Here is a 19560-nt window from a genome sequence, read left to right as displayed (position 1 = left end):
TGTACACAGATTTTTATACAAGGATTCAAGCATCCACGGTTTGAAAATGTTCCAAAAAAAGTATAAATTTCAAATATCAAACCTTGATTTTCCATTTTTTATAAGATACGCCATTTTGCTATGTTATTATATTTAATGGGACTTGAGTATACACGGATTTTGTTATACACGGAGGATCTTTTAACCAAACCCCAGCGTATAACAAGGCTCCACTGTATGTGTCAAAGATAAGAAAATTTATGAGTATTTTTTACATCACCTATTTTCACTGGCAATAGGTTCCAAATACGTTTATGCTACAATTCTGGATACATAGCAATTTGCAAGGTTTTCCCCACAATTCACATGTAAATAAAATATGTACTACTTGAAGTAACCTTTGAAGCTTCATCTCATCTCCTCCTCCTAAGTTCTACTGGACATCTTTTCAGTAAATATCCCTCATCACACACAACAGCCCCTAGTAATTTCTCTCAACAGAGGTCAACCTGTAGAAATTCTTGGGAGGTTGGTACAACAGAAAGAATGCTGAAAGGTCTTGAAAGCAGGCTGCCATCATTAATCATAAGCTACATACTGCCCTGTTAGTAAAGTCACATGAATTCCAATACTAACCATGGCCCAGAATTGATTGTTCTAGGGTGTTTCTGCTCATAATCATGTGGCATTTCTAAGTATTCAGAAACAACACTTCATACCCTGTAGTTTCTATGGATATAGGAAGTTTTTAAAAAAAAGTTTGCTTTATGACTGAGTTTTTAACAAGGTTAACAGAATTCTCTTTCACATGTAAAAAGGCATTGCTCAACACATTATGAATAGGGCACCTGCATTTAATATGAAGAACTATTGACAGGTGATTACTAAACACCACTTTTACTCCAAAAAAGTCATTTTTTTGAAATCTCACTAAATGAGAGCATATATGCAGGATTTCTTGGAGCATTTTAAAGACAGGTTTACATAAATATCATGTTCTTTAGCAAAAGGTCTCCCCATTGATGCTACTTGAATATTTTGGAAAGGACATGAATAGATGCATGTAATAGGTATTAAAAATTCCACTTGATCAAGGTCATGATTTTATTTATTTTTAGTTTCTAATTGTAATTTTACATATTGAAAAGAGGGCATGTAAAGCTATGCAGTTTTCTGGAACTGTGCAACTTTACTTGAAAGTTAAATGTGAAAGATCTGTCTTACTAATGGGAATTATGTGTGTGTTCAAAGGCATAATATAAGAGAGTAAGGACATTCTCTAAACTGAATGAAAGTATGACAATAGGAGTAGCATCATCAAGAACAATAGACCTTTCCAGCTGTGCTAGATTTCAATCCTTCTTCATTTACTTGAATCTCATAGTATTTACAGGTACATTTCTTTGACCTGTGCATGTTGAAAAATATGATCTGTTACCTACCATAACAACTTGAATGGCTACTGCTCTGTATATAAGTAATAAAGGATTGAATGTTTGGCCCTTTTGTATTGTAGATATGTACTACGATTGGGTTAAATATACTTATACCACATATCTGTGCAAATTGATCTTGTAACACTTTTGAGACCAACTCAAAGGTACTACAATATCCCTTTGCACACTGATTTAACAGACTAACATACATGTTCATGTTAACCTAAGTTGCCTGCTTTTCAGAGAAACTGATTTTGTATAACTAAATAGCATTGTGCTGTTGTGTGGGTGGCTATATGTTTTCCCCCAAGGTATTTGCAAACTGTCAGTACTGAAATGTTTTGACACTATTTCTTGTCTTTGAACAGATTTTGACAGAGCTGAAGTCAGACAATCAGCGGCTGAAAGATGAAAATGGAGCACTCATCCGGGTCATCAGTAAACTCTCCAAGTAGTATATGGGCATAAAAATGACATTTCTGTGCACAAGCTTCCACCTCCTTCTGATTTTCCAGTTGAAAGAACTGCTGGCATTTCAGATATGGATCAGCTGGCCACACATACTACTACTTGCACTTGGCTGGGCATTCCCATATTGCACAGTGCTTATCCTCTCCTTACCCCCAAGACTTGGCATAGCCCACACACACATTTCATTATTTTTTGAATGTTAATGTTATTCATTCAGTGGGACAAATGCTGGTATGGCACTGTCTTAGCTGCCCAAACAATCTGCTGTAAGCCTCATGTCCGTCCACAATAATCCAGTGTAAAGAAGCAACTACTGTAATAAGTAATAAAGAAGTGACTTGTGATATTGGCCCAATATGTCTTAAGATACTGCCTTGGAGTAAGAATAAGGAGTGGAACTGAGAACTGTTACTGAGGATTTGTCAACGTCTCTTCTGGAATTTGGGAATCTGCAATCTGAAAGCCACAAGAACTTATTTCTCTGGGAGTCTGACAGTGGTTATTCAGCTTTGGAGATGAATGTTTTCCACATGTCTCAATAGCTGACATTAATTTAATACAACATTTTAAGTCTAATTCAACAGGGAGGGCCTATAAATGGTTCTTCCTTTGGTTTTGTTTCACCTTTATGGTCCTGCTCAACTTGTTTCCTGCTGTTGCCTTCCATGGTTGCCTTCTCTTGTACTATTTAATAATAGTGTGGTCTTATAACCTCTGTATTCTGTGGCTAACACTTTGTCCTCTCCATTCTTCAAGACTTTCAGTGGGAAAACAGCAAACCAGAAAACATTACTTATTCGGTTTCCAGTTGTAAGAAGTACTCTTGCACAAGATGCCAGTGTATCTTTTAAAGTAGCAAAATCCTCATTTTTATGTGAAGCAATCATGTTGCATGAAAAGCTCTGCAAAATACTTGAGCAAAGGAAATTATAATTATGATAATTTTCAGTGGGTACAAAAGCAACTGAAGATATAAGCATTCTCCATTTTTAAAGAAGCAGAAGGTTGATGGATGGAGGTGCCCATCCCTTGTGGAAAATGACTCAATTTGTATGCAGTTCTTGTCAAAAAATACTGCATAATGTTTGAGATTTTTTAATACAACTATCATTTTCACAGATGTAAAACATGAATGAGTTTGCATCTAATGATGACATTTACAGCAAGGATCTACATTGTTTAGAAACCTTTTGTGTGTACTAGAAATAAATTAATTCACTTTTACAGATTCTCAGAATATAACTGCTTCAGCACTCTATTATTCTGACTACTATGAAGAACTACATTTCATTTTCAGAATCTATTTAAAAAAGTTCCTGCCATGTGATCCTTTGCCAGAGGACTTGTTCTCTGTTTTTAATTGTGTCTTCTTCTCTTTTAAAGCATGATACCACTTTTATGAAGCTATAGCTCTGGCCTAGATTTAGGCAGTTCTCACCACTGATTAGAAAGGAACCTTTGGGATCTGAGTATAGTCACTCATTAACAGGTAATTAGTGGCAATACAAGCTTTTCTCTCAGTGTTTCTCAACACCTGATCATCCTTTTTTAGGTTTTCCATATTTGTATGTTACTCTCACTACCACTGACTGAGAAAAATGGCATGGAATATTTTAAGATGGAGAGATCAGCATCTCTGAACTGGCCAGTTAAGCTGCTTTTCTACAAAGAATCCAGATTTTAATATGAACAACTTTGAGGTTGGAATCTCTGATTAGAAAAAGAAGACCCTGCGTTTTAGACAAGCACTTGATTTTTGTTTGTTTGATCTGTCATTCTGTCATATTTAAAACAATATCAGGAAGGATCAAATAATTTTCTGTTACAAATTCACATACTTACTGATACTATGTTTGGTATTCTCTTATTGCACAATTTGTTTCAGACCTTTATATTGCTGGGATTGTTGATGATGTAGTTTTCTTGCTCTGTATGCACAGTCTTCAACTCCTGCTGACCAGAGAAGGCCTTGATGCATGTGCTGATCTTTTTGCAAGTGATACCTTTCAGCTCTAGGATCTGGTAGTTTACCAATCTGGCTGCTTTGCATGAGCGAGGAATTCTCAGTGTATCCTGTTCAGACACTAACATGAAAGATCACTTAACAGCATAGAAGAAAAAGACATACGGTGCTTATAATCCATTCTACAGTGATTCCTGCATTCCATTATTAACACCACGTATTGATATAATAAATAACTCTCAAAGCTATAGTGTACACAACCTTAAATCAAAAACTGTGATAATACGGCAGGAAAGGTGATGCCATATGAAGTCAAGACATACAGTTGGAATATCATGTGTAAATTTGATTTTTCCCTGGGTTGAACATTCTGTGAATAATACCTGTTGGCAAGCCAAAACACTCCTGTAGCAGTGCTACCAAAATGGTGAATCAGATTATTTTATGAGGATTACTGTGACAAATGCTGATAGTCATATGTTATGCAGCTTGATGTTCTGGGCCTCGTATTGATATTATTGTCATCATTTTTAACACTTAGCTTTGGCTTCTTCAGTAGAATGGCAAAGCTCCAAATCAGTCATTAGAGGACCCATCTTTATTTCCACACTGAAGTAAATTATGTTTTTGCCCATGTACACAATCCCTTTGTTTCCTGCTTTTGTGTGAGGCATTATTAAACCAAGAAATATCTAATCATAGTTTACAGTTTCACTTGGTTAGAAAATTGGTTATCCGTTTTGGAACTAGAGAAGATCTTAAATCATGCTATGACATTTGCTGTAGATGCTGGATTGTTCTGAAGCTAGTTCAAACAAAACAGAACACTATGGCTTCCTGGGCTAATCATAGTTTAAGCAAAGGGGTTGTGAATGTAGGCAAAGGCCCATTCATATCTTGGTCAGTGGTTTTAATACAATGAAATAAACATTATAGAAGAATTCAGGACAGAGTATTCATGTGCTAATTTCATGTTTGCTTTTATTAAAAATAAGAAAATATTACAACTACTGAATAATGTTTCCTTCCTGATGTATTATATTGTTATAGTTTAATGTTCTTATGGATTTTATATGATGATATAATCGTGCAGTCTGCTGGAACATTCTCTGCATAAACTGCATATTATGTAAGAAAGTCGTTAAATATGAGAGCATTCAGCCTTGTGGATACTGGAGGTTTTTCTTTAAAATAGGAAGTGGACCTTTTTCCTTACTACTGTCTTAATTTCACATATAATGTACATTGTAAGATGTGTCTGCATGTCTGAGGTCTTAAAGACCTCTGCCACATCTGTGCAGATGCTTTGATTTAAAAGACATAGCTTCAAGTAAGGTAGAATCAGGACTTGAGTTTTATTGTTTATAAATTGGAAAGCTGAAGTTTTAATGGGATATTGTTGGTCAAAGCAAGTTTCAGATGAAACTAGAGATTTAGAAAAGGGGCTGAGTTGAGGGAAGCAAATGCATACAGGAAGAAGTCTTCAGAGCTGATAATCTGTTTAATGGGCTTTGTTGTTGAGTGCCTTCAAGTCATTTCTAATTTATGGTGTCCCTAGAATAACCATTAAGGCTTTTTTCCCCCCCCGCAAGATTTGTTCAGAGGGGGTTTGCCTGTTTGCCTTCCTCTAAGGTTGAGACAGTGTCACTTGCCCAAAGTCACCCAGTGGGTGTCCATGGCCAAGTGGGGTTTGAACCCTGGTCTCCATGGTCATAGTTTAACTCTCAAACCACTATACCACACCAGGTCTTACATTACTAAATTTTAGTAATATAGATGAGGCACTGTTAAATGAAAGAACTCTTAAGAATGATTGGAAAACCATTTCAAATTGGAGAAACAGAGAAAGAATGTACTTTTCTTCAGCTTTTCTGTAGTGGAAGTTGGATAGTATGAGCATCTGCTTTCTGTATTCATGTTGATTTACAGTTAACTGAGCAAATTTATGGGTGGGTCAGAAAGTTGTTGAGACCTGTTTCAGCCAGACAGGGAGCCACTTTTCCAGCAATACAGGATTTAGGAGAAGATTTCAATCTTAAAAATAAGCTAATTTTTAAATAGTTAATTGTCCCCAGTCCATATAATCTGAATTTGATTACTGGAAGCAAGTCTATAGAAATTGAAAACATAGATATGGAGCTACCACATAGTCTTTGTTCTTTCATAGGCTGTGGATACAATCCAGTTTTGGGTTTTCGTTCATAGTAAAACCTCTCTTATTCTCACATATTAGCATATAAGTGTAGCCATTATGTTATTTGTCTAGTGTTCTAGATGTGTACTGAGCCAGGAACAATGATTTCCTGGCTCAGTACTCATCTAGAACACTGATTAGTGTTCCAGCCTCATCAGGGCTTACTTGCCCATTTTATAAAATCTCCTTTTAGTGGTTCCCATTCAGCAAAGTACTATATTCTAAGAAATCTCTCCACCATTCATATGAGTATCTGCTCACCTTGGCTTTAGGGAATATCTTTCCTCCCACCCATGTCCCCCAGTGACCATAACCATTGTTAAAACGGAACTTGTCACCCCATCATCCCATTGCATTTCTGTTCCTATTCACACACATAGCCTGCTCATTCTTAAGTATAAATGTATTTCCATAGGCACTTCATTCCATGCATGTGATGAAGTAGGTTCAGTCTACAAAAGCTTATGCTACCAACCTCTCTCTCTGTCTCAAAGGTCTACAATATCCCTTTGCATACCATTTCAGACTAATACAGCAGTGCCTTTGAATCATATTGTATATGCAGCCACTGGCCTTGTTTCAATAGACAGGAGACTAACATTTGCTTTGAATTAGGGAAGGCCAAATTTGTTCTTGAGTGAACTAATAGAATAGTAAAAATCAAGGTAAAATAAATGGTCTAGCATTCTTTAATACATGAGTGTATATGATAGATAGGTCATATAATAGATTCAAATATATTCCTTTGCCCTCGTACATGTTATATTAGTCAGGGCCTCAACTTTTCTGAAAATGGATTTGATCCAAACTTAGTCATGAAGCTCCATAACCACTACACTACCACTCCGGAAATTGTTCTTTTTAAGCAAGACATCAGTATATTTTAGGAGAACTTCCACAGTTCAAATACAGGTTCATAAGCAGGTTTATCTGAGCACTTTTTTCTCCAGTGGTTTGGCTGTTTATTATATCCGAAAGGGATCTTGTTTTGGTAGGATGTCTTGCAAATAAATCAGAAGATATTGAAAATGTTTGTTATTTGCACTCACATTGCTGCAGCTTTTTACACTCTTTGTAGTTTTGATGCAGTCTGATTTTTACCATGCTTTTTTGGCTTTCCACACTCCACCTGATCCACTGCTGTATTTGCTCGCCTGACGCTCTGGGCAACATCTGAATTTGAACCCTAGTGTTCTAAATGCATGTTTCCCGCAAGAGGCATTTCTAGTTTAGTTTCAAGTTTGCAAAATCCCCGCGGTATTTTCCTTGAATGATTTGTGTTTGAATTCACATTCATCTTCATGTTTGAAATCTGTGTGTGGTTCTGCTAGAGTCAGCATGTTCCAAGAAGGATTTTTTTACTAAGATAACTCCTTAAAAGCTTACAGGTGAAAACTCATTTCCCAGAAGTTTCCTTTCTTCTCTGATGTCCTCTCTTTTCTGGGCCAAGTTGGATCCATGGTGAATGCAATTTTCAACGTGTTGTCACTATACCACTGAAGAAACAGCAAGGCCGAAACCATTGTCATAAGATCTGTTGTGCTTCTCCCTAGCTGATTTTAATTGATGCTGTTGTGGAATCTAGTAACTAGCCCTCTCTGCAAATGTTAACGCCTGGAAAAGAGAGAGAGGTTTTCAGCTGTTGGCTTGCTAACTTCCATTTGCAAGTGCTCTGTACTTACCTGTTTTAAGGAGAGTTTTACAGATCTTTGTAAATACACTACTTGGAGAAAAGATAGCCTATGAGTGATGGAAAAGAATGTATTTTTATGCAACTTTTTGAGTGGCCTTTCAAACTCTGAAATGAATGATTTTTGTTTTCCTGATTGTTATATAGTATTCTAAGTATTATATGTATGAAAGTTTGAGAATAATATTCACATCTATGATGCTTGTAAACACGAACAGTATTTATAAATGAATAAAGTATGTGCTTTAACACTGAGTTTGTCTTAAATAGTGAATCTTTCTCTCTCTCTCTCTCTCTCTCTTTTTCTTTCTTTTCTAAGAGGAGGATGTTTGCAGAGTGACTATATGGTCAAAGTGTTTGATTTTCATCTCTCACTATAGAATAGATGCAAGATCCAGGGCTGAAACCACATTCAGGAGAGCAGTGTTGTTTTCTTGCCTAGCATGACATTCCCACTATGGTCATTAGCTTGCTAGTCTCCCATTTGTGTAAGTCATGGAGACCATGAATAAGGAGCACAAATTGCTTATCTGTAACTAGTTCTTCAAATGGTTATCTGTGAGCTGACCCACATCCTCCCCTCATCTTGTCAGGGAGTGGGAGGGGCTACTGCCAAAATGCTTATATAATAGCTCTAGCAGTTTCTGAATGATGCACTGTGTGGGTACAGTTAACCCATTTGTGTGAGTTCACAGATGACTTCTCAAAGAACTACAGTTAAGGTAAGCAACCATATGCCTGCTATTCAGAATATAGCGTAGTACAGTGTGCCCTCGCCTTACGCGGGGATCCATTCCAGACCCACCTACCCCACGTAAAGCAAATCCTGCATACGCTCAAGGGCTTGCTGTCTGCGTGACCTCAAGCCCACGTATGGTGTGGGCGTGCTGTATAAGGATTTGTAAATTATGTGAACATCTCCACGGGGGAGATGTGAAAAATGATAATCACTTTGCCCGCCATCTTATGAAGTGATACATGCATTTGTCTAAAACTGACATTGCAGACAAAATGGATATTGGCATTTCTGCCTCTATTTCTGAGATTTCTATACAAAACTGTCTAGGCTCCAGCCCACCAATCTCAAGTGAACGTGGGATCTCTGTTGTCCTCCCTCTGGATTTCCCTCTTGAATTTACTGGAATGATACTTTTTTGTATAAAGTAAATATATATATATATATATATATATATAGAGAGAGAGAGAGAGAGAGAGTAAATAGAACTGCCAATTTGAACCAGGGGTTCCAGATTATTGCAGATAGTGTTCCTTCGAAGAATGATGACAGAGAGTATACTGTACTGATAGCTATTCTGAATTTCCTCAGAGAGTGGATTTTTGGAGCAGGAGGTATTTTCAGTAGGATGATGGCTAGGAAACAGAGGCACAAGGAATACCCCACTTGGGCGGGTTACAGACCGCCATAAGGGACATCCTTAGGACGTCCCATTTTGAAAAAGGGGCGTCTCTTCTAGACGCCCCTTACCCTGTTGCGGACGGAGTCCGTAACAAATGGCGGCAGCCGTTCCACACGGCCGCCACCATTTTGATGGAACGGGCACTCTGCGTCTGCACATCGCAGCCCGGAAGTGACGCCGCAAGTGCGCGCTTTGGCACTTGCAGCGTCTCTTCCGGGTTGCTGGAAGGAGCGCGATTTTCGCGCTCCTTTGCAGAGCGGAGGAGTCACGCGGTTTGGCTGCTGCAACTCCTCCGCACTGCAACCAGCAGCGGCCCAAGACCGCCCCTTTTGGGTGGTCTGTAACGGACCTTGGTGTCTTAGGCTGCAGTGTATATAAAAACTTAATGCTTCAGTAATGTCCAGCTGAATGCTTCCTTGATGTTATCCTGGCAGAAACAAAATTCTGTTCTCTGACATGGCATCAAATGTGCCAAAACTCCAGGGACATCCCAGGGCTTAAGTTTGGATAGTTGATAAATTGCAACTCTTAAATTAATAAAGGAGAGCCAGAGTGGTGCAGTGGTTTAGGTGATGGACTATGAATCGGAAATCAGGGTTCAAATCCTCACTTGGCCATGAAAATTGGGATTACCTTGGGCAAGTCACACTCTCTCAGCCTCAGAGGGAAGGCAATGGTAAACCCTCTCTGAACAAATCTTGCTAGGAAAAGCCTGTAATAGGGTTGCCATAATCAAAAACAGTTTGATATTGTATTCAGCCTGACTTGTAAAACAAGGAAAAGAATGGCATCTTTATGCATTTTCCCAGACCATGGAGTGGCTTAGTCTCTGTATACAATGGTATTGTAGCCCAGGACCTTAGGAGAGATGACTAATGGCCCAAAAACGTCCAGAGAGAGAGGAAGACGGAGTGTCTCTTTTGTTTTGTTTTGTTTTGTTTTAAACCAAGTGCCTCCTAAGCCAAATGTAGTCATACTTGCCATGTGAGGCCCAGAGTAACACACTTGGGAAAATAAAAAGAGTGATTGGCACATATGGCTTCACAGGACCTTTGCTGACCAGTGTGCTGCCACCACAGAACAGTCTTTGAAGGGAAAGAAAATGAAATCCTTGTCTTACTGCTGCAGTCTGGTGGGCAGAAACAGGGACAGGGGGTTACTCAAAAGAACAGAGTAGCCACAGTGACCACATTATTTCCTCCTTCCATTTTGTCTCCTCTCCCCACTTTAACTGTTGAGGCTTGAGTTGTGATTCTCCAGAGTAGACAATAAAGATCTGCTGTATCATTGCTGCAGGCTCCTACTGAGATATACTACTTTTTTTCTAAGCTACAACATTGCTGCTTGTGGTCCTGGACTCTGACCACTAAACAAGCATCTCTGACTCTATCCAGATTTCTGACCATCCCAAGGTATAATCTGGAAGCCAAGCTTGTCCACCCATGTTGGTCCAGCACATTACAGAAACAGATAGCATTTAAATACTTCAGCATTGTTGACCCTAAAAATATGGGATGGTACCATTGGGATGAACTGGGAAACCTGGGTCAAAAACTGTCCATGATTTCTTCTTGGCTACCTTTTACTTACTTACCTACATAGCCACCAGCCTTCTTTCAATGTTGCAGAATTGTTTGTGAGTACGGCCTGGGTATGTTACAAGTTTCCAACACTTCCAGTGCATTTGATTTAATAAGGTGTGTTTGGCTTGCATTCGTCTTCATGCTTTGCTGACCTCATCCTAGCAGAGAGAAATTCCATACACTGAACAGCTGTTATGTGTATTAAACCTCGAGCCTAGATTGGATTTTGAATGCCTGATAAATAGCTCCTCCAAATATTAAAGAATACCCTGTGTTATTCACATAGGATGGGGCTAATAATCACTTTTTAAAAACATTAAAAAACATAAAATCAAAAATATACATTATGGTATTTTGATTATACCATTAATAAAGTAAGCAGGCTGAGACACAATAGGACTGAAGCCAGCATGGAGGGTGGGGTGGACAAAGAGATTCAAAGTACCCCTACATCTGGTTTTTATCTAGCAGCTTTCTGCATTCATGCAAGCGTGATACGAAGGAAAAAATCCCTAATCCAACACTGTGCTCTCCATATTTAGTGTATGTTGATGTATTTGTACTCTCAAGGAGCCCTGTTGTCTACTTAAATTTTCAAAAGTGACATAGTCTTGTGACTCTCATGTGGTGTGTTTGCAGACATACTAAATCATGGTATTTAAAGTCTAGTCTTAATGCTAGCAATTTATAATCATAGAGGCCTTCAGACTACTCAAATTCAAAGTTCTTTAGCTAAGTGCTCCTTACAATATCCATGTTAGGAAAGCTCACACTCTTTATCAGTGTATTACAGATGGACACACAATGGCTGCAATTCTGCATGGTTCAGCACTGAAGCATTTACTACTCCCTAGACCCACTGAAGACCGCCCCCCCCATGGCCATTTGTGCCTGGAGTGTGGGGAGAGAGGTGTTCACAAAGGTGTGTAGCTATGTACCCACAGCCAGATGCAAAGTAAATACAATTGCAAATAATTGCAAAATTGAGACCCACCAAGGACTTCCAGAGGTCTCAGCAACTCATGCAGTCATTTCATGTTTAGCTGGAGGAACACAGCCAGCTGCTTCTGCAATTTCTCCTGCCCATGTCTGTCTTGGAGGATGGAGAGGCTTCAGTGGTTCTATGCTAGGCCCAGGAGGTGGCTTTGGTCATTGTGGAAATAGGAAGGAGGTGAGATAGGAATACCAGCCTCCATAGAGAACAAAAATAGACATGTACAGGAATAGGTTTAACTGAGCATAGAGTTGCACCCAGGATTTCAGCTCACTCCTTGACATTACAGTGCACCTGCTCCCAATAGCAAAAGTGCTTGTCATTATCAGCTTTAGCAGCAGTAGAATGGCTGCATTAGTTTTAATATAAATCAACAAAGCACTTTAGAAGTGCCTTAGTACAGCTGCAGGTACAGCCTCTATACTCTAAAGCAGTGGTTCCCAACCTGTGGGTCGGGACCCCTTTGGGGGTTGAATGACCCTTTCATGGGGGTCGCCTAAGACCATTGGAAAACACCTATTTAATTACAGTTATGAAGTAGCAATGAAAATAATTTTATGGGTTTGGGTCACCACAATATGAGGAACTGTATTAAGGGGTCGCGGCATTAGGAAGGTTGGGAACCACTGCTCTAAAGCAAAAGATCTAGAGAGCTCCTTCCTGGAAGTTTGCTAGAAATTGGTGTAAGTAGCATTCTGTGGCCCTAGAAACAACGTTCTTACAGTATGGATTTGATTTGTTGCTATCATTTGTAGTCACTTTAGCTGACTCTTGTTAATAGTACTCAAAGGCAAAGCAGCGTTACTATTTTGCAGCATAAAAACATATAAAGGAATCCTGTAGCATTTTGGGGACTGAAAAAAATTTCTGGCATAGACTCCAGTCCACATCAGGTGCCTCATGGATCCCAGTGGGCTCCAGTCTACTTCATCAGATGCAACTGATGAAGTGGACTGGAGTTTATAAAAGCTTATGCTTCTCCTCAGCCTCAAAGATGCTAGGATTCCTTTATGTCTTTTCTTTTCAACTTTGTGCAAAAAGTGGCAATGGTAAAGCATTTTTAAATGCCGTCTAGTTCAAAAACTTACGATGAGATATGGAAAAGACACAGGGAATTAAACCTCTTTAAGGATGCTGTCTTCTGTCTTTCTTGGGTGACTAGCAGCAAAGAGGGACTTGAAACAAAAAGTAACTAGACAGAGGCTGGATGGCCATCTGTTGGGGTGTCGGATGCCCCTTGTCTTTTCTTCCAACTGTACGGTTCTATGATTCTATGATCTTTAGCTTTAGTAGATATGCAGATCTAACCCAATACATTTTTTCTTACTCCAATGCATTAAGTTGTATCACCCAAAATATCTTCTTTGGGGTAACTATTACACTTGTCAGTCCATGACAGCATTTCTAGGATGCTGGGGGGGGGGGGGGGGAGCAAAGTGTGCCCTATGATTTCAAGAGATGTATAGGGAAGACATTGCAATAAATGTCCTTGTGTGAGGTGCTGCAGCATCCTAAATTCCTTTGTCTGTATAACTAGTAAGAGGGCCCTACCTTCCTTGGCATCTATATTTCCCCACCCAGTTTCTTCTAAATTCAATGAATTATGTATAGCAAGGAAGTCACACTACCATGAAAGAGGAACACAAAGAACTAGTTCTTTCTGCTAGTTTCTTTAATAACGAAACACATATCATTACAAAATAACAATTTAACAATAAAGACAGAAACAGAGTCCACATGAGGGCAGAGAAGGGGGCATTAAAAGCAGCTTCCTGCAGGGCGAGATGGGGCAGAGGTCTGTACTGCAGAGTTAGGGCTGCACCAGAAGGGGGGGAAATGAAATAGATCCAAGATGACAATCAACTCAGATTGTATTGTAAGTTTGTGGATGACAGAGAGAGGCATGGCTGGAATGGGAGGCCAAGGGGGCAGAGGTCTCTCCCTGCCATGAATATCAAACATGCGAAGCCTTTTTGTTTTTACCTAGTTCAAGGTGGGCATCATGTGACTCTAGATGTTATTGGATTGCAGTTCACCACAGCTGTAGCTAGCATTGTTAATGGCAAAAGAATGGGTTTCCACATATAGTATGTATAGTTCCACAAAAACTGGGCTGAAACTAACAGAATGAAAATCAACAGAGACAAATGCAAAATTCTCCATTTAAGCTACAAAAACCAAATTCTTAGGTACAGGATGGGGGATACTTGGCTTAGCAATAGTACATGTGAAAAGGGCCTTGGAGTTATTGTTGCTGATAAGTTGAATATGACCCAGCAGTGTGATGCTGCAACAGGGAAGAAAAATACTATTTTAGCCCCCATTAAAAGAATCATAGGTTCCAAGTTAAGGGAAATAATTGTCCCACTATATTATCCACTAGTCAGGCCTCATCTGGAGTACTGCATTCAGTTCTCGACATATCAATTGAAGAAGAATATAAACAATGAAGCAGATTCACAGAAGGGCAACAAGGATAATAAAAAGTATGGAGAACAAAACATATGAGATAAAGTGAGGGAGTTGGACATGATCAGCCTGATAAAGACTGAGGGGGTAACATGATTGCACTTTTTAACTATCTAAAGAGCTGTCACAGAGAGGAGAGGGTACATTTGTTCTCGGCTGCCCAAGAGGGTAGGACCAGGTCTAATGATTTTAATGATTTTACATTTTAATGATTTTCAACTGACCATTGGTAGGAACTTCTTGATTGGATTCCCAGTGATTTGGTGGCATATGAATAAATCCTATTATTATTATTATTATTATTATTATTAGAGTGGTTTGACAATGGAACCAAATGCCAAAAAAGGTGGTGAAGTCACTTTCTCAGGACATCTGCCCCTGCTGGGGATGCTCTAGCTGGAGTTCCTGCATTGGGTAGGAGATTGGATTCAATGGTCTATGGGGGCTGTTCCCATTTTATGACCATCAGAAGGATTGCATGATTCCCACCCCTGATCTAGCTTGTATGTTTCACAATAGCTGGGTATGGAAAATTGTCTGTCATTTAATTTCTCAAAGTGCTATGTTAAGTACTCCAGGGTACTATGAAAAATATCCCATGATAGTCAGCTTCCCAGAGTGAATTGCTGCCACCATATAAGCCCAGGACAGAGGGTGAGAGAATGAGCCAAAGTAGACATCAACACTAGTGGGCCCTGCCAGAGCCCTTTGGTCCTCTGAGCATGCTGGGTGCTGAGTACAGGCTAAGCAAAGGCTTCAGAAGAATGCATTCATAGCTAGATACGAGAGGAGTCTCCCTGAAGGCTCTCCCTTCAGAGGTCAAGCCAAAGTAAGGCCTCAGATTTATGCCAGCTCTCCGTTATCCACATTTGTCATCAGAAATAACATAAGACACGGATGGAAAGACAGATACAGACAACAGAGGTGGGAAGACATTAGCAAGGGAGAGCAAAGAGACTGAGAATCACCTGTCAGCCAATCCCCATTTCAGGATCCTGGCAGCCTGTGATCTAATATGGCTTCTAAATTTACATCAACAGTGAAATGCTTCAACACAACACAGAACATTGAAGCTGCGATGTTGCTGCTACCTGGATGTGGTAAAAATTCAAGTTACAGCTTTGTAAATATATGTTACAAGACACTGATGAAATTCATTGCCATATTGGTGTTATGTTTCCCCACCCTACCCCTGCGTTCAGTGATTTTTATCAATGAATTAGGCATGCTTTGTTGCTTTTTTATTAAAAAAATTATTACTTTTTTATTGAAAATAAGCTTACATTGTTACGACCATTCTCACTCTCGGAGTTTTTTTTTCCAGTCCCTCCCCCCTACCCGATTTCATTAGATAAAATAAATTCATCCACACGACATTTAAAAAATAAGTCTGTAGCCTGACTGTAGTCTAGAAAATGGGCAATGGTGACACGCATGGTGAACGGGTTCTGCTTTTTGCATGCTGCTACTTACATACTGGCTAGTCATCATGCATTGTTTACAAGAGGATTTTAATTATGTTAATAGATCTCTATATCATTTTATATATAAGTACACACAAATGATGGGAATTAGATGAGGCTCAGATGGCTTGAATCAGTTCACCTTTTCCTTCCATTTATTAAAAAAAAAACTAAACCATTATATTGTGTATTAAAGCTATCAGCTTCCCCATTTTAAACAACAGAAGTTGGAAACACCATTATTTAAATTATTTTATATTCTGACTTGGTTTTACATAATAATGCCTCTATATCATTGGTTTTAGAGAGGACACCCTGGATTGTCAGAAGCTGGAACAGAAACAGAGTCAGGTTTCTGTGCTGCTGCTGCTGCTGCTTTGCCAATGATCTATTAAAAGTTCAAGATCCTCAAATATATTCTGATCCAGTAAGAGTAATCCATGCAGATAAGCAGACTTCCACCCATTACTGATATAAAGATTCTCATCTGCACTGTACTACAGTGCCCACCTGATCCCTATTTAACTGGATGGGTAACTTTTTAAATATTAATTGGAATGTGTACCCATATCTAGAAATACCAATTGTTACATATAATTAGTGACCCATGACTACTGCTGGTGGACCAGGGTCATTACTTTCAGGTTTTACTTCTATCTTACTCTCACTAGTTTCTGTAGATCTCACCTTCCAGCCAAATGTAATTTAAGAACATGAGCAGAAACACCAACTCAAGGTAAATGCAATTACAGGTGATTGCAGATTATGAATTTGTTAATACAGCAAGTTGGGCTGCTGCTTGGCTTCTGGGTAGGCATGTATAGATTTACAGATTACTGTGGATTAAGGAAAGATTAGCCTAATTTGACTGACTGTCAATATGAATTACCAGTACAAAGCAGAAAGTAAAGTTTGTGAACTTCTGAAGGGTGTGATCTCATCACACAGTTAATGTATGAACAAATTGATTCTGACATGCACATGGTTATGTCAGAATGAACATGTTAGTTATTAAAATGTGCACTCCTGAAAGGTGACAGAATCTGTGGCATAACCTGTGAAATTAAAATCAGCCCTATAATGCACCATAGCAATTCTGTTTTTATTTTTTAAAATAATACTAATTTGTCTGTCAGCCTGTATCCAAATTACAGACCAGAATTCACTTAGGCAGTTATGGATGTGTAACCTAGATATACACAGGGATCACGAAAGTACCCCAATCTCTATTTACTGGGGTCTGTTCCACTTGGGAAGCAGAAGACTGTTTCAACCATCCTCACATGCAAGTGATCTCCAGTGTGAAGGGAAATTGTGACAGTGGTCTTGCTTTTGTCTGTCACAATAGAGATCGCTCATGGGAGGGGATGGGAACATTAGTCAGCTGCTTCCTATGCAACAGAAAAACAGATCCCCCTTCAGCACAGTGGGTGTTGCCCAATAGGTGGGGACTGGGGGGGGGGTAATTACAGTGGTTACTACAGTGGTTACTCATCTTTAACTGTGCAAGTGAATTTTGGCTATAGATACCCTCAAAGACTATGAAGTATAAACATACACACTCACACAAATATAAATGCATACATACCCACACATTCCATTCTTTAGGCCAATGAGACACTTCCGGTTTACTTTAGTGTTGAAGGGCTTATGACTCCACCATGCTTTCAACCAGCAAAGCATAATATATGAGTAGGGCTGCCAGCTCAAATAAAGGCTAGGGCTCCCTTCCTTTTAGTGGTTGTGTAGAAGAGAGAATTTCAGCAGGTGTTGCTTGCATGAAAAACAAAACCTGCTGAAATCCCCTGTTCTTTGCAACTATTAAAAAGCCCTGTTCCTTATTTCACATGACAAGCCTAAATATGCCAACACAGCTTTGCTCTATGCAGGAAGAAACTCCTATGATTTTTCCCTCTGTCATTTTCTGCCATTGTAGCTGTACTTTTTTGATGGCATATGGTTGTTGATGGGGCCAGGTTTAGCTTTAAGAACCATAATTTACAGATTCAGAACTCCACAAGGACACCTTTCTATGATTATTTCTTAATGCCTTATATCCTCACCAGTGGCAGCATTAAAAGCTAAGAGAGGCACAATAAAAGGAGTTTGGGAGGATTAATATACCCTTAAGTGCTTTTAAATAATAATAATAATAATAAAAATAAACCATACCACACAATCTTTCTTTACAGAAGTGTTGATGATCAATTTTATTCCCTTTTCCCCTAAGCATAGCCACTCCACTGAAGGGCTGACAGAATAAGAAACCCAGGTTTCTAGATTTGCAGTTATTCTTAATGAATCCTGCATCCCACAAATGGTGCTATCACACCACCTATAGGCAGGACTTTATTCTGATTGCTTAGATGTAAGTAACCAGCAGATCTTGGAAAATTTATTTTCATAGACTACAATTTCCAGCATTCTTCAGTTGTAGTTCAAAAAAAGCAAGCTGCTGTTCACAAAAGCCTTTCTAAACTCTGTTAGTCATGCTGAAAGCCTTCAAGAGCTCTCCCCTTCTTTTCAAACATATGAAGATACTTCAGAATCTGGAAAACAAAAAATATTTAACAGCTGGCAATTACTCCCTAGTTTTACAATTATTTAGAATAGGAAGAGAAAGAAGCCAAAGTGAATGGAGGCTAATTACATTATTAGCACAAAGCAGAAAATTTCACAGCTAGGACCAACTTGCCTAACTCTCAATGAACTATCCTCAATTCAGCTCTGCTTCCAACAGGCCATTTTGTGACTAAAATAGCTTGTTTCTGATGCTTAGGTTCTGGGCTGTAGCATCATTAATTACAGCAGCAGTCTGCAGGTGGACATGCACAGGATACAATGCCAATCCATACCAATAAATAAATAAAAGACAGTATAGAAAAGGGAGAAGGGCTATAGTCTGCTGATATGCAAATATTCTACTGAACAGGAATTTAAATTTTATTATTATTATTATTGTCTGAAGAGGCAATCAAACATGAGGGCTTTCATCTGCAGTCAGGGTACAGCCCTGACACTGGGTTATCACCTTAGTGAGAACTATTCTTGGGTTTCTCATTAGTAACACTATCTATCTAAGAAAAGAGCAACTCTCTGAACACATATCATATATACTTGGCTATAAGTTGACCTCATATATAAACTAAGGGCAGATTTTTGGGCCAAAATTATGGATTTTGATATGACCCATGGATAAGTCAAGGGTAAAATATAAGGCCACGTAAAAAAGGATCTAAAGGATGAAGCAAAGGAAAACAATGCCAAAGAACTTACACTATTCTAACAAGCATAACTCTGCTCACAATAAAGGATGGGTGGATGAGAGAATAGGGGTGGGTCAGTGCTTCCAGGACAGATTATACTCTTGTCTTTCACCAGGGGATGGTTCCTTTTTGAAAATAAGAGTTAAAGTACAGTACTAGCATTGACCCATGGGTAAGTCAACTCTGATTTTTGGGGTCAATTTTTTGACTAAAATTTTTAGACTTATACATGAGTATATACAGTAATCATTCTCCATAGGATCGCAACATGCAAGGCCTAAGACCATGTTATTTTGTGCGTTAATCATGTTGTTCCTTCTAGGCCAGCACAAAGTCCATGCAGACAATATCCTTGAAGGCACAAAATCTTTCTCTTTATAGCCAAAATAACAGGGTGGTATAGTTGCTGAAGACCAACCCATCTCCCTACCTTCCTCTTCCCCACCCCCCTCTCTCTCAGTATACTTGGATTCTCTCTTTCCCTCTGTTTATATGCTTATCTCTACTCCTATACACATAAAACCAAAGGTCACAATCTCACTGTGTAGCCATAATATAAAGTTTGTGAGGGTAAACAAGGCCTATTTGATCCAGAAGAATCTATGGCAAAGAACAAGATTCTTTATGAACATTT

The 19560-nt window shown here is 39.0% G+C and overlaps 2 protein-coding genes across 15 annotated transcripts in view; one reads left to right on the top strand and one right to left on the bottom strand.

Annotated features, from left to right (window-relative positions):
- PPP1R12B (protein phosphatase 1 regulatory subunit 12B) overlaps nt 1–7964 on the top strand; it is a 183312-nt gene extending 175348 nt beyond the window's left edge. For 7 of the 14 annotated variants that reach the window (XM_089514314.1, XM_089514306.1, XM_089514313.1 and 4 more), the window contains one exon: nt 1784–1867. Coding sequence is in view for 5 of the 14 variants with exons in the window: in XM_089514315.1 (XP_089370441.1) it covers nt 1784–1870 (87 nt within the window). In the remaining 9 variants the exon portion in view is untranslated. Of the gene's footprint in view, nt 1–1783 lie in introns of all 14 variants that reach the window. The other 7 variants (XM_089514315.1, XM_089514310.1, XM_089514311.1 and 4 more) reach the window with 2 other exon arrangements.
- Nucleotides 7965–13441: 5477 nt separating this feature from the next.
- SYT2 (synaptotagmin 2) overlaps nt 13442–19560 on the bottom strand; it is a 200348-nt gene continuing 194229 nt past the window's right edge. The window contains exon 11 of the transcript XR_016280403.1: nt 13442–15288. The gene's annotated coding sequence lies outside the window, so the exon portion shown is untranslated. The remainder of the gene's footprint in view (nt 15289–19560) is intronic.

The sequence above is a fragment of the Sceloporus occidentalis genome, unplaced genomic scaffold, assembly GCF_023333645.1.
Source record: "Sceloporus occidentalis isolate IW3139 unplaced genomic scaffold, rSceOcc1.0.p SCAF_3, whole genome shotgun sequence".
Classification (NCBI taxonomy): Eukaryota; Metazoa; Chordata; class Lepidosauria; order Squamata; family Phrynosomatidae; genus Sceloporus; species Sceloporus occidentalis.
Note: the sequence above shows the minus strand (reverse complement) of the source record. Positions and strands in the feature narration are given on the sequence as shown.